This window comes from Triturus cristatus, chromosome 8 (assembly GCF_964204655.1).
Source record: "Triturus cristatus chromosome 8, aTriCri1.1, whole genome shotgun sequence".
Lineage (NCBI taxonomy): Eukaryota > Metazoa > Chordata > Amphibia > Caudata > Salamandridae > Triturus > Triturus cristatus.
The window spans coordinates 100,515,573-100,529,613 of record NC_140591.1 but is presented as its reverse complement, the minus strand read 5'-3'; the positions used below and the strand labels follow the sequence as shown (position 1 = coordinate 100,529,613).

Sequence of the window (14,041 nt, the reverse complement as noted above, 5' to 3'; positions counted from 1 at the left end):
ACACTGCAGAAATTTTGTAAAAACATATCTATATAGGTAATTTATTTAGTGTCACTCGGCCACCAGGTGTCCATGACCACTAATTTAGCAAATTAAAATACTATTGTTTTACTAGTATTGATTCTACATTTACCACCTGTATAATAAGTATGTACAAATTTAAAACGGAAGTTCTTCTTTGCAATTCTTTAGTGAATTTATAACATGTATAAGTAGATTTAATAGCCTTATTACAAGTATGGCTGTAAAGTATGATCCGTGGCCAAATATGAGTTTATGCAGTTTGGAATAACTATCTCTCAGTTTTTCGCTGACATTTCACCAAAAAAAAACCTAGTATAAATTATAGAGAAAACACAGAAGAATGAGGCAAAAGCTTGAATTTCGTGGCACTTAATATTGCATGTGCACGTTGTACCTTATTCACAGAAACATGCATATTTCCTGCGCCCAAGAAATGCTTACCCTGAAATAATATTTGCTGGCTGCAGTAAGTACCTGAGTTTTTCTCAACTTTCAATCTGACTCTTAATGATTTCCTCAACACTGGGGGAATCTCCTGCTTTTTCTCCCACCTGGTGGTTGGTTAGCTTGATGAAAACTGAATACATGATACACCAGTAAACAGGGGTGTGCTGCTACATCCTGTCTCGTTTCCATTCCCAACCTATGGGTAGCCTGCCCTCTGGTGGCAGGATGTGAAACTGCTGTTCACTAGAGAATTGCTAGGCTAGTACCGTACAAGAAAGAATGTGTACGTCATATAGAAGCACATTCCGCTCCCTCCCTTGCAGGTGCACCCTCATGCCGGTTCCCTTTTCCCCCTAATGACTGAACATTCTCCTCTCACCAGACTCCTTTTCCGAGCCCCAGTCATCTTTTTCCACTGGATGAGATTTAACTACTAGTGCCGCCTTCAGGGTTTCAAAGCAGGGAGATTAAATAAGCTATTGCCCAGAGTCACATGATGCTGAGCTGCCGTCGGCGCCGGGATCGAACTGCGAGCCCTGTGCTCTGGAGTCAGGCGCTCTGGCCGCTGCGCCCCAGCTCACCTCTATTTCTAGCAGCCTCTCTCGCCATACCACCCTCTATCTCTGTCCTTCTCTCTCTGTCTCTCTCATCACTTCGCCCTTCCGCTTAGGCAGCCTGTGTATCGACAGCTGTTTGTCTGGTGCCCAGTGGGCTTCTGTCTTTAGTACATCCCTCATAACCCTGCTGTCGTGCATGCTGAGTAAAGGTGCTCCTGTCCTATAAGAGATGTTGCTTGTCGTCCCCATGAAAACCATGATAGGGGCTTGGCAAATGGTTGCAGTAGTAAGCACCCCCTCTGTCAGTGAGGCAGCGAGACCTCCACTCCAGGGACCTGCTCGTGTGTTGATGTCATCTTCAAGTAACTCCATGAAAAGTGGAAATCAAAAGGTTGGGACACTCCTTTTACTCTGGTGCATGGCTTCCGGTTTCAGCTGGATCTCATTGTCCAGGTCCAAGAAAGCCAGGTCTGGTGGTTTTGTGAACTAATGCTTCCACTGTAGGGGCTTGTGTTTGACCACATGGTCACAGGTTTAAATCACTGCAGGTCCACTCAGCCTTTCATCCTTCCGGGGTCAATTAAATGAGTACCATTGAGTTGAGTAACTATAAGCATCACTTATTCAGTGCAAATATACCCTTCTGGGTGAACGTGCCCTTTAACAAATTCACCTTTTGTTAAGGAAGGGGTGTCGAATGCAGGACTCTGGTACATTTTTTTGGAAGGAGCCCTCCATTACTCTGGTGGGTCTGTGGACTATCCGGCAGCGTCCAGCCATCCTGATTGACTAGAGGTCGTGATACGCCCTCATATCCGTGAACTTACCATTCTCTTCTTATGGTGAGAAGTGGCAACAGGAGGTCGACCACATCTCCCTACACGAGTCTGCATCTGGAGGATCCACACTCAGGCCATCCCGGTGACAGCGGGGTGGAGCGGAAGGCGGTAAGCCAGGGATTGAACTCTGATAAAGGGCTCCTGTCAAAGTCCCACTTTAAGGGGTGTATCTAAAGGATTAGTCACAGCTCCCCTTACATTCAGAGCTCTGCTGAGAAGGAGAAGGTTGCTGGGTACCCAAGCAAGCCTCCCCCAGAGCTTGTGCGATCTCTCACCCAAGACATGAGAGTTACAGGTAGAAAGGCAGGTACAGAGCGGTCGTGGCTGATGCCGGGCTACTCCTGACGTCCGCCATTACCACCAGTCTACATAGCTGCTCCCCCATGTAAGCATCACAAGACCCAGGAGTATATGATGTGACCATCCACACTCTCTGCCAAGATCTTGGAGCAACAAAGGCCACACACAAGTCTCCAGGCTCCAAGCCTTTCAAGGTTTCTGCAGATTCAGTGGCCCATTTCCTCCTGTATCTGTCGCACACGGGTTCTGGCCTGGCTGTCGTGCTCTCCTGAATTGTGGGCTTCATAGCAAAGATGTGAGACACATCTAAAGGTGACGTCACCTGCTCTGCTTCCCCACATCTAAGAGGGCAGCCTTCCTCAGCTAGACTTGTTCCTGGATGTCTTGAGTGTGAAGCCGAAGAAAAAGGGATGCTTTTCGGTGGTGTTGAGTGAAACGCAGCACTGAAACATCAAAAGTGTAAAATCCACCTTGCAGGATTCCCACAGAATTTCATAGTTTTGCTTTCTCTTGCCGATGTATGCAGGCCCTCCATAGAGTTTCAGACGTGTGCAAGCCACTTGAAACACGGAAGCAGTCACTAAACACGGGGCCTCTTTCCACCAAAGTGAAATATTATGATTTACAGATTTTTTGGTACCACACTCATGACGTAAACATTTACTACGGACTACCAGGAAGACGGTTTCAACTCTGGGTGCCCAAAGTGCATGACTGTGTGTTACTGTTAAAGGGTCTTAATATGAGCTTGGCGGTACGGTAGCGGCACCGCCCCACCCCACTCCCGCACTGCCAAACCCATGTACAAACCACCCCCCAAATTAGGAGTTTTCTCCTGTCTGGCGGACAGTTCTTTGGAGTTCCTAGGGCGGTGTCTATGAAATAGGCACTGCAGTGGGAAAAGCAAAGACAGTGTCTGCATGGCATGGACCGCTGCAGTCCATGCTGTGCAGGTACTGGTGTGCCCCCTTTGTGCATCCGCATGGCGTGATGCATCAGGGATTTCTGTAGGGCCCCCTTTGTTTCCTCGGTGCCACACTTTTCATGGTAGTTGCACCGCCATGAGAAGTGTGGCAGTGAGGAAACTCGTAATATGCTTGGCGGAGCCACTGCGGCCCGCCAAGCATATTGCGGGCTCGAAACAGCTGGGCCTCTGCCAGGGATCTCTGATCCTTGGCAGTTGTGGTGGACCCAGGGCGGTCGCCGCCCTGGCCGTAATGCGATAGTCAGAAAACCTCCACCACTGCGCCCCCACAAACGCCAGACTTGTAATAAAGCCCAAAGTTACCAGTTTCAGAGGATAAGCGTTCCTGGCTCCATCCAGCTCCTTCTGCCAGATCCTCTATGACTAGTCTAATTTCCCCTATTCAGGAGAACTCCAAGATGCCCAGGCAGAGCCGTCAGGTTTCCCAAAATCCTTACGGTTCCATCCAACATGCCACCTTTCCACAACAGTGTCCAATTAAAGATTTTTGGGTCCTAGGTAAGTTTGAGTCTGTAATTCTCTTTTTTAAAACTTTCTGTAACAGCGGCACAAAAGATCAGCAAAGCACAAGCTGCCCAACGTCTGCCAGCCAAATAGTAACAAAAGAAAGCTTTTGACGTTTATTGTTGAAGCCATTTCTGTTTTTGCACTGGGATCCATTTTTCGTCTTCCTACAATATTTCATGTGGAATTCGGTGCCTAACTAGCCATTGAAGGGAAGACATGGTGAAGGTGACTTATGGTTAGTGGCTAGTGCCTGACGTTGTAGCTTCAGTAGCTAAGTCGTTCAGAATCATGTTCAGAACCTCCCCCCGCCCCTCATAACTGGCATTCTTGATGCAGTACTGAAAAGGCATAGCACTCGCCGCTTTCATCATTCCATTCAATCGGGGAAATCTGATCATTTTCTCCATAATTCCCTTCTCTTACCATGTGCAGGAGCGGCTCCTCCACAATGGCGGTGGACCGTCGTCGCACTGGCTCAGAGCCAGCAGGTGAAAAATAAAGCGATGTTCAATCTTTGCTTCATTTTTCATTTGCAGGCTCTGAGTGAGCATATGTAGGGAGGGGTGGGGCAGGGCATGGGAGTGGGAGAGGAGGAGTGCTATGTACACTTCTAAGTGCACATGTGTGTTTGGCCGGCCATTTCAGGCCGGCCAAACACATGCACACTTAGATTTCTGTAACCCAATTGAATTGAACATGCAAGCTGGAGAAACCCCAGAGACTCCCTGAGCGGAGCATCTTTCCAGCCTGTTCAGGCCAATCCCGTGCTGCTCTGGTAGCATCAGAGCAGTGCGGAGATTGCAAAGGGAGTTTGTCCCAGTGTCTGATGGGAGCAGGAAGAGCACAGGAGGCGCAATGCGACGCGGAGGCGGCCGCACTTTAAGGTAAGTTCTCATTTTATGTTTTAAGTTTTATTAACTCCCCTGCACCGCGCTCCCCCTCCCACGCTCCCTACATCCACCTCACCCTCCTACGTTTGTGGCGACCGCCACTGATCATGTGCATACTTCTCTAGCTAGAGAGCGACTTCCAGCTCTCCTGAGTAAAATAAGATGGGACGTGAAACATGAGGAAGACAGAGAGATAATGAGTACGCCTTTGCAAGATAGGTGTAGTAAAAGGAGAATGGAATTATAGATGGGTTAAAAGGATACAGGACATTGCTAGAGACCTAAAGTGAAGAGAAAAAAAGTGATGAACCAGAAAGAATGATGCACAGTGCTACAAAGTGGAAGAGGTAGGTATAGAAAGAGTAAGAAATATAGGACCGGTTTTAGAATGCAATAGAGACATAGAAAGAGTGAGTGATAGGGAGATGGAGAGGCATGGGACAGAGGTATAAACAGAGGTATGACAGAAAGAAAGGTGAGTTAGAGCTAAAGAGAGGTAGAGATAGAGAAAGAGAGGTAGAGATGTGAGGTTGTGAGAGAAGTAAAGAGCGAAATAAGATAATAGAGTGATGAGGTACAGGGAGGGGCAATATTACAATTGGAAGGATAGAAAGAGCAATAAGAAATTAACATAGTGACGTAAGGAGAACAGTCAAGCAAGGGGGTGAAGGGCAGAAAATGATGCTAAGAATCTACAGGCAGGTAGAGGAAGAGCGATGAGGTAGAGACAGTATTGAGAGGGTCAAATAGTAGTGAAGTAGAAATAGAATAATGAGGTGGAGAGATGAATTAAGACCGGTGATGTCTAGATAGTTGAAGTCTAGAAGTGCGTACAGGTAAAGAGGAGGTAATGATAGAGGGGAGTGAAACAGGAGTAAGTTAGTGAGAGATGAGATTGGGGAACAGAGATAGAAAGAGGGTATACCTAGACGTAAGGTAACGAGCAAATGTGAGGTAAATTAAGAGGTTTGGTAGTCAGAGGTGGGATAGAAAGAGATGAGGTAGTGAATGAGATGTGAATTAGAGAGTGAGGACGACTAATGAAGTAGCTAGAGGGCTAAGGTAGAGAGGTGAGGTACAGAGAGATTGATAGGTGAGGAAGAGAGACATAAGGCTGCCAGGGATTAAGTAAATGGAAGAGATGGAAGAAGAGCAGTGAGATGCAAATGGATGGGTTAGATTAAAAGTGAGGTGGAGGGATTAAAGAGTTAACAATCTAGAGGTTGGCATAGAGTGGTAGAGAGAGATGAGGTAGATTGCCTCGCCAGGGTGAGGTAGGTTAGTAAGAGTTACATTTGGGAGGGGGTTGAGACAGAGAGAGAGACAAGATTGAGAGGGGTTGTGTTCATAGAGGTGCAGAGATGGGTAACGAGAGGGTGAAAGAGGTGAGTTAGTAGCAAGACAAGAGACAAAGGTAGGTGAGTTAGAGGGTGGTAAGGAGAGGTGACAGAGGTAGTCTCCGAAACAGATTGCAGAGAAATGAGGAAGAGAGAAGGTCAGGGAATTGGGGATTAATGAGGTGGAGAGAGATGTAGTACAAGAAAGACAAGTTAGCGTGGTAGAGATACTTCTGCTGACAAGGTACTCCAGTAGCACAAGGCTGTTCCAGTTGCAGACAAGATGGTGAGTGCCATCTGAGTGGTACTAGTCCGGCCACAATCTTCTATCCAGCTGACAAAGTCTGAGTCTTTCAAGGAAAGAGGCTTTGACTCCAAGCGTTCTGCAGCTGCGATGTCAGTCCCAGGCTAAAGGCTCCTCCAGGCCTCAAGAGAAGTAAAAAAATACCTGTGACCTCCATGGGCTTCTGCTGTCTACCTACACCACCCCAGGAGGCCAGTCCAGCTGGATGTAGGATTCCATTGCATTATCACCACTGGATCTAAAGCATTACAGATGCCTCGGCATCATGCTTGACTCCTTGCTCTCAATGAACCGCCAAATCAATGCCGCCTCATCCTCCTGCTTCCACACTCTCCACCTGGTTCGAAAGATCTTTAAGTGGATCCCCACCGAGTCCAGAAGAATGGTCATCCAGATGCTCGTCAGCAGCAAACTCCACTATGGCAATGCACTCTACGCCGGCACCGTCCAGATAGCTCCTAAAGAAATTGCAAAGAATCCAGAACACTCCCACAAGTCTTATCCTGGACATTACCTGCCTCAGGTTGTATGTTGGTACCACATATTCCCTAACCACGCATGCATTAACCACGCAGTCTTAATAACGACCACGTCTTAACCATGCATGCTTTTACAACACATTTTTGTATTGGCATCATTGGTAAAATCATATGCATGGTTAAGATTATGCCCTAGCGCCTGCCCGGAGTCTTAAAACCCAGTCACCTGCCCCGAGTTCTACCCCGACCCCAGCCCTAAAAATAGCCCAGCCCCGTGTCGTAACTTCTAAAAGCAGACCCCAGCCCTAAAAACAAATCCCACCCCAGCCCCTCTGAGCCCCAAAACCTGGCCCAAGCTTTGAGAATCTACTCCGATCGGCCCGGAGGCCTAAATCCTTGACCCAGACCTAAAAAAAACACCCCGCCCTGAGCCCTAAAACCATCCACTTAGCCAAAAATAGTACCGTGACCACCCGCCATGAGCCCTAAAACCCCTGATAAAATAAAAAAGAATAAAAAAACTTACTCACCAAGCCTTCCCTGCGCCCTAAAACCTTAACCCCAGACTTAAAAAACACCCCGGCCTCCTGTCCTGAGCCCTAAAACCATACACCTAGCCAAAAAAGGAGCCCTGACCACCCGCACTGAGCCCTAAAACCCCATATAAAATAAAATAAAAAATGTTATGTTATGTTAAAGCTACTCCCTGGAGTGCCCCGGCGCTAAAACCAAACATAAGTCACGCAACATAGAACAAAACAAACCACTGCTAAAGAGCTCATAACTGAAAGACCCACGTTTTAAGACTTTTCCTGAAGGTAAGGAGATCAGGACAAATCCTGGGGCTACTTGGCATGCCAAGTACCGAGTGGCTGAGGGCTAAAGAAAATAATCTCGGACTTCTCAGAGTTACATTTTAGATGGTTATGACTCAACCAGGAAAAGACTTTAGAGAGACATGTATTAATTAAGTTGCCATCGAACTCAACTCCTTTCTAATAATAAAAAAAAGTCGTACTCACCAAGACGTTCCTCATCCGGGCAGGAAACCACCTCCAACCCTCCGCCCAGTCTGCAACACCCTTGCTCAGAGTCTAGACCGCTAATGTCTAAACCACGCATATGCATGATAGAAACATATTCGTGGGTTAGACGTGCATAGTACTGCCTGCGTAGTTCAGCCACGCGTTGTTTAGCAGTCGTGGCTAAGGCGGTTCCCCTCCCCCCGCCCCCCTCCCCCCCCCCCACCTTAGCCACATCACCGATCACCTGAGAAACCTCCACTGGCTCCCGATCAACAAAATAATCACCTTTCAAGCTGCTCCCGCATCCCCACAAGACCCTCCACAACATTGAGCTGCATACCTCAACCACCGCCTCTCCTTCTTCAATCCCACCAGACACCTCCTCTTTGCCAACCTGGCCCTGGCCACTATTCCACGGATCAGCAAAACCACGGCCGGAGGAAGTTCCTCCCTCACTGCCCCAATTCAGGAAGGACCTCAAGACCAGGCTTTTCTACTGAACTGCAGAACCCACCTCCCAGCGCCTTGAAAACCTAACAGATGATAAGCCACGCTCTATAAGAACCCCGATTGATTGATTGATCGATCGGGTCCTCTCTACGGTACAGAATTGCTTTTCCTGTACAGTTCTTCTGGTCAACTCCAACCAGGTCAACTCTGCCTCTGTCAACATCATAATAGCTTCTTCATGCTGTGAATGGATCAGTATTACCTTCGGAAAGGCATTGTAATGTCACTCACAATGCTTCCAGGCGTGGAGAAAAAGGAAGAGGAGTCTGGTCATTCCTGGATCTTAATGGTTTCCACCAGTACCTGCTCCGCCATTCAAGATACTGACTTTGGCTCGGATTCTGACTGCAGTGCAGAGCAATGACCATTTGTGTTTGTTGAACCAGCAAAATCTTACTTCCATGGACTTCTTCTTTAGAAACAGAACAAGCCCTACATGGGCTGTCAGTTCAAAGGAGAATTCACCTTAAAGCTCTATGCATTGCACATCGGGTCATCCACAGAAAAGGCCAACTCATCATCAGGAACTTACCCCGTATGTTTCAGGGAGGTCTCTGAGATCTGCTGCTGGTGCCCAAGATCAATATGGTGAGAAGTGGAGGCTGCTCCTTTGAGTACCTTGCATCTGTGCTTCGGAACGCCCTTTCAGCCTCCCTTAGAAGTCAGCAGTTGGAAGTATGTTTTGGAAAATGTTTTAAAACACACCATTTCTAAGAATGGACTTTAGTCAATTGGTTAATTATGGTAGCTCTCTGAGGTTGTTGCAACTAGCAGTGGAATGCCCTCCTGGGTAGCCATGTGCTATATAAAAAACAAACTGAAAAACAGATCATGTACCCCCATTTCACAGTGGGAAACTAAGATTATTATCAGGACAAGATGATCAATGTCCTTTCCAAGGTTGTAGACACTTCAATGTTATCCTTACCTTTGTAAAGTCTGTTCCTCTGTTTCTGTTTGCTTCTTTTTTTTCTTCAAGGTCAAGGTAAGGAAGGCTTCAATAGGTCAGATTCAATTCTAGATTTTTTTTAATGTAAGAGGGAGAACTAAAATGCGGTTTTAGATAGGCATTTACAAGATTATTTGGGAAAGTTTGATTTCCTTTCACAAAGTGTTCTTGGTACCCACACGTAGGCAAAGATAATCTTGTGTTCATGAATTTAATATACATATCTATGATGGATGATCCTTTTGAAATCCCCTTGTCTCCTGACCTTCAATGAGCTTTGCTTCCTTATTTGCCATAGTCATGGTTCCAAGAAGTAATCACTTTGTTCAACAAGTGAAGGTGTATATTACTATTGGAGTAAATCACACAACAGTATTCTTATCCTTGTTTTTGAATGTTTTTATAATGTACTTGTAATGTCTCATCTAAATCTTACCTTTCTCTTCCAGGATCGGGCCAGCTCTCGCAGTGGGAGGAGCGTTGTTATTTAACAAACCCACAGGATGGGAGGGACCTCCGATACAATGTCATTTGCATCCAGTGCCTTTCCTGGAAACGGAACTATTTGTGTTGTTGACTGGATGGCAATCCGACCGAAAACATCAGTGTCTCAGACAGTTGTGAAATCTAGACTGGAAATTTGCATTTTCGCAACTTGCTGATTTTCATTTTATGGATCTTCTCAAGTTATGTTTTGTACTAAAAGTTTAATATTTTGCTACATCATAGTTTGGCCAATGGACCTCTCAGTCTTTTGTGCAAAAACAGCCACACACTGTCCTCTCAGCTACTCTATGATATGTTAGATGTAAAGATGCCTCTTTTCCTCTGTAGACCAACCAAAGCTGACGGATGTGCAAGTTAGCACTGGTAAGAGCTGTGTTACTGGTTCAATCCTCCATGAGACGTGTCTGGTCAGCTGCAGCTATACTGAAAATCATTAGTTCCGTAACACATTTATTGGTGAATCTTTAGGAGCAGAAGAAAGTCTACTTTCTAGGAATACAATTGGAAACCTTTGATTTACAGCCTCAAGTGCCTGAAGACTTCCATTCTGAAGATGCTCATGGCGCCCGGATGCAGCTGAACTAAAAGTCCCGATGCAGGTGCCTCGGGATGGACATATGCCTGTAGATTCCAGTCCTTGTTTTTCAGGCCCCCACCTTCTGAACCAACATTTGCCTTCACCACCTGCCATGCCAGATGCCCGGCTTACACTGTGCAGCAATGAAACCTTTAAAGCTCATTGTGTCCTGACTTATATGTGCCGCCCTCTCGGATGTTTTGCTACATTGCGATTAGTGTTCAGACGATTGAATCCACACTGGAGGAACATGAGAGGAGCCGGTGTATCGTGTTCCGTGCAGCATCCTTATTCTCTTTCCATCTTGGTTCGGGATCACTAATAGTGATATTAAACATTTTGTTAAACAAAAATAAGTGTTTTAGTAAATAATTTAAATTTTTTGTCAATATAGGTGGCACTCTTAAGTTCCTTTTGAGGTTGAAAATGTGAGTGTGACTGGAGGGTGGACGGGAGGCTCTTTCCAGGGATTTGATGAACTCCACCCCCTAGAAATTATTTTCCTTTGGTGATCTTGATGCCTGCACTAAAGGCAGTGTTGCTTACTTTTGAACCGAAATGGATTTGAAAGTTATGTGCTCCATTAAAACCCCGAACTGAATGGTGCATGTCTATTTTTCATACGTATGAGAGAATATTTTTTAAATGATCATAAATGGCTATGATTTGCCCAACCCAGCTGATAAATCTGTAAAATAAGTTGGACTATTCCTGGTATAGCTCCCAGTGTCTGTTGTTGGGAAGACTGGAGGTCCCATGTCAAACCCTACCCTGATATACCCTACCCTAGCCAGATAAACAGCAAGAAAAAAGTCCTTCAGGAAATTCTGCAGGGAATGCTGCGTAAAGCATATCACATTCCAAGTTAGTCGGTAGCCACTATATTGTCTCACAGTTACGGTGCCCTTGTATTGTGTCCATGTGCTCCTCTACTCACCTAACTTGACCCTTCCCTGAGGATGATGATGTAGGGGTAACCAGAAGATTGGATCTCATTTACTCATTTTAATGAGGCACAGAGGCCAGCGTACTTGGAAGAAGGAACTTCAGTGTGCCACCCTGTGCCCCGTGATACTGTGCCAGCTTACCTTTAAATTATTTTCAGCTTTGGTACCTCCACCTTCACTTCTAGTTATCGTCTGGCAACAACCAAGGAATGCAGCTTTACATGCATGACATAGATGTTCAATAGAAAGCGTTATCTGCACAATGCTTTTGTGTTTCAATGGTTCTACTGTATTCACTTGCAGTCACTCGGTGTACATAACTCCTTGCTTATCCTCAGCCATAATACTGAGCGCCAAGATATACTTTGGGATTATTTAAATGAAAAAATAATTTGAATGTCATCGCGACCATACTTTCGCCACTCTTTCAGCTAAGCCCATACAGTTTACTTGAAGGTTCTGCTGGAATTAAAAAAGCATCACATACCCCCTGCCGGATTTTACTTGAAGTAGGATATAACCGAAAAACCAACATGTAGCAGTAACTATTTTAACCTCTTAAGTGCAGTGTACGGTGAGATATTTAACACATTGGGTAAATAATGGTAAAGTGGGATAAGTTATTTATCAGGTGCGATAAATATCACCTATTGGTACGTTATGTTCAAGGCATGTGAGCTGTAGATCACACGCTTTGCATACTCCTGCCATCTAGTGTTGGGTCCGGATGTTTGCACTTCGTTTTTCTTTGAAGAAGTCTTTCCAGTCACGAGGTAGGTGACTCCTCCTTTTGGTGATAGTGCGCATGGGCATCGACTCTAGTGTTAGATTGTTTTTTCCGCCATCGGGTTCGTACATGTATTGCTGCGCTCCGCGTTGAGACCGTTTCTTTGGGTTCCCCTTGGTGCGCAATGCACTCTACCCACATCAGTATTGTTTTGAACTCGTATCCCACCTCTCCGCGTAGCGTATCCGTCAAGGAAAAACCTATCTCGAAGATCTTCGGGAAGGCCGTCCGGCCTAACCGCGTCAGTCCACCTCGCAGTCGATGGAACGGACTCCATTCAAATTCTGTCCTCTGGGCAATGCGAAGTATCCGCGTTCCGACTGACACAAAGTGTGCAACTTGTGCTTGTCTCCGGAGAACAAAGAAGAAGACTGCAACGCATGCCGATCCTTCCGATCGAAGAAAACGCTCCATGGTCATTGGGCTCGACGTCGCGAAATGCAGAGTCAAAATGTCGACTACACGCCATACATCTTCGGTGAGGATTCCAAGCAAGAATTCGACGCACAAGGAGCCGAGGAGGAAGAACAAGAGGAACTTGTTTCCATCCCAGAATCGGACTTTGAGTTGGAAGAAGAGGTGCCACAAGGTCAACGTACAGTGAGTACCGAGTGCCCCTTAACCCAAAATCCAATTCAGCCGAAACAAAAGGCTTTGGTCCCACCCCCGCCTTCGGGCCACGGTCGGCACCGACAAGATGTTTCCAATGCCCCGCCCTCCGGCTCAGCACCAAAACATGTCTCTAAGCCTTACGGCTCGGTATCGAGTCGATCAATGACTGGCACCAAGCCAAAGCCTTCAGGCTCCTATCTGAAAACTGCTTTGGAGCCAAAATCCTTGACGCCGAAGTCAAAGCCTCCTTCGGCATCGAAACCTTCGGCACCGCAAAGGGATTCTACCCAGGCACTGAAATCCTCGGCGCCGAAATCTGAATCTGTGCCTCCAAAGCGGTAGTATCCAAATTTTGATGCCCCAACACCCAAAACCGAAGGAACTCTACATAAATCCTGATACAGGACATGTTCTCACTAAGTCACCTCGAGAACGCAAACCTGAATTAGAAGAACCTTTCTTCGTTTCTTTCAAGAAAAAGAATATGGGTTCTAACCTTACTCCACCTCCTCTTTTACCACATTCCCCTCCACCTTTGGGTCATTTACTAATTACACCAACTAACTCTCCACCACCACATGATGATGATGGGGACAGGGGGGGACAATATTATACCAGCAGTTCCCTGGAAGGATCATCACACAGATTCTCCTACAGATAACGACCCTGATCTTTACCCTACAAAGCCTTCCCCTTCTGACGACAATGTAGGACATATAGAATTACTTGCGAGAGCTGCAGAAAATCATGGGGGGAAGTTAAACAAGGAATCCTTGGAGGAAGATTTCCTATTTGAAACCCTCAGTACCACACATTGGGCTACTCACCCTCTGCCTATTCTTAATGGCATGATGAGACATGCTGATGACATCTTCATAGATCCAGTCCGGGCTCACATTCTCACTCCCAGGATTGATAAAAAATATACGGCTGCTCCCTTAGATCCAGTCTTTAAGAAGGGTCAACTACCTCTAGACGCTTTGGTAGTCTCTATTGCCCATAAACGGGCCAACTCACAGACTACAGGTGATGGTCCCCCTCCAGACAAAGAGTCAAAACTGCTAGACGCGTCTGGTAAACTTGTAGCCGCACAAGCAGCAAATCATTGGCGCATTTCCAACACACAGGCCCTGTTAGCTAGATATGAAAGGCACACTGCGATGAAACGAGCAGTTGATACAGCACCTCCCAGATGAACACAAAGTAAAAGCCCAAGATTTAGTTCAGGAAGGAAAGCTTATTTCCAATTCCTCAATAAGATGCGCTTTAGATGCTGCAGACACCGCAGCTAGAGAAATCAACACGAGTGTGTTATTAAGAAGACATGCATGGTTGAGGATTTCTGGTTTCAAACCAGAAGTGCAACAGTCTATTTTAAATATTCCTTTTGACAAGGAACATCTCTTCGGGCCCGAAGTAGATAAATAATTGGAAAAAATTCAAAAAGACAGAGGTAGC

At 46.1% G+C, this 14,041-nt stretch overlaps 1 protein-coding gene across 1 annotated transcript in view; it reads left to right on the top strand.

The window, feature by feature from the left end:
• The window catches only part of ILDR1 (immunoglobulin like domain containing receptor 1), a 223,661-nt gene extending 213,068 nt beyond the window's left edge, over window positions 1-10,593 (top strand). Inside the window, exon 8 of the mRNA XM_085621101.1 lies at window positions 9,603-10,593. Within this exon, the coding sequence (XP_085477227.1) occupies window positions 9,603-9,644 (42 nt within the window). The 3' untranslated portion in view covers window positions 9,645-10,593. The remainder of the gene's footprint in view (window positions 1-9,602) is intronic.
• Window positions 10,594-14,041: the final 3,448 nt, after the last annotated feature.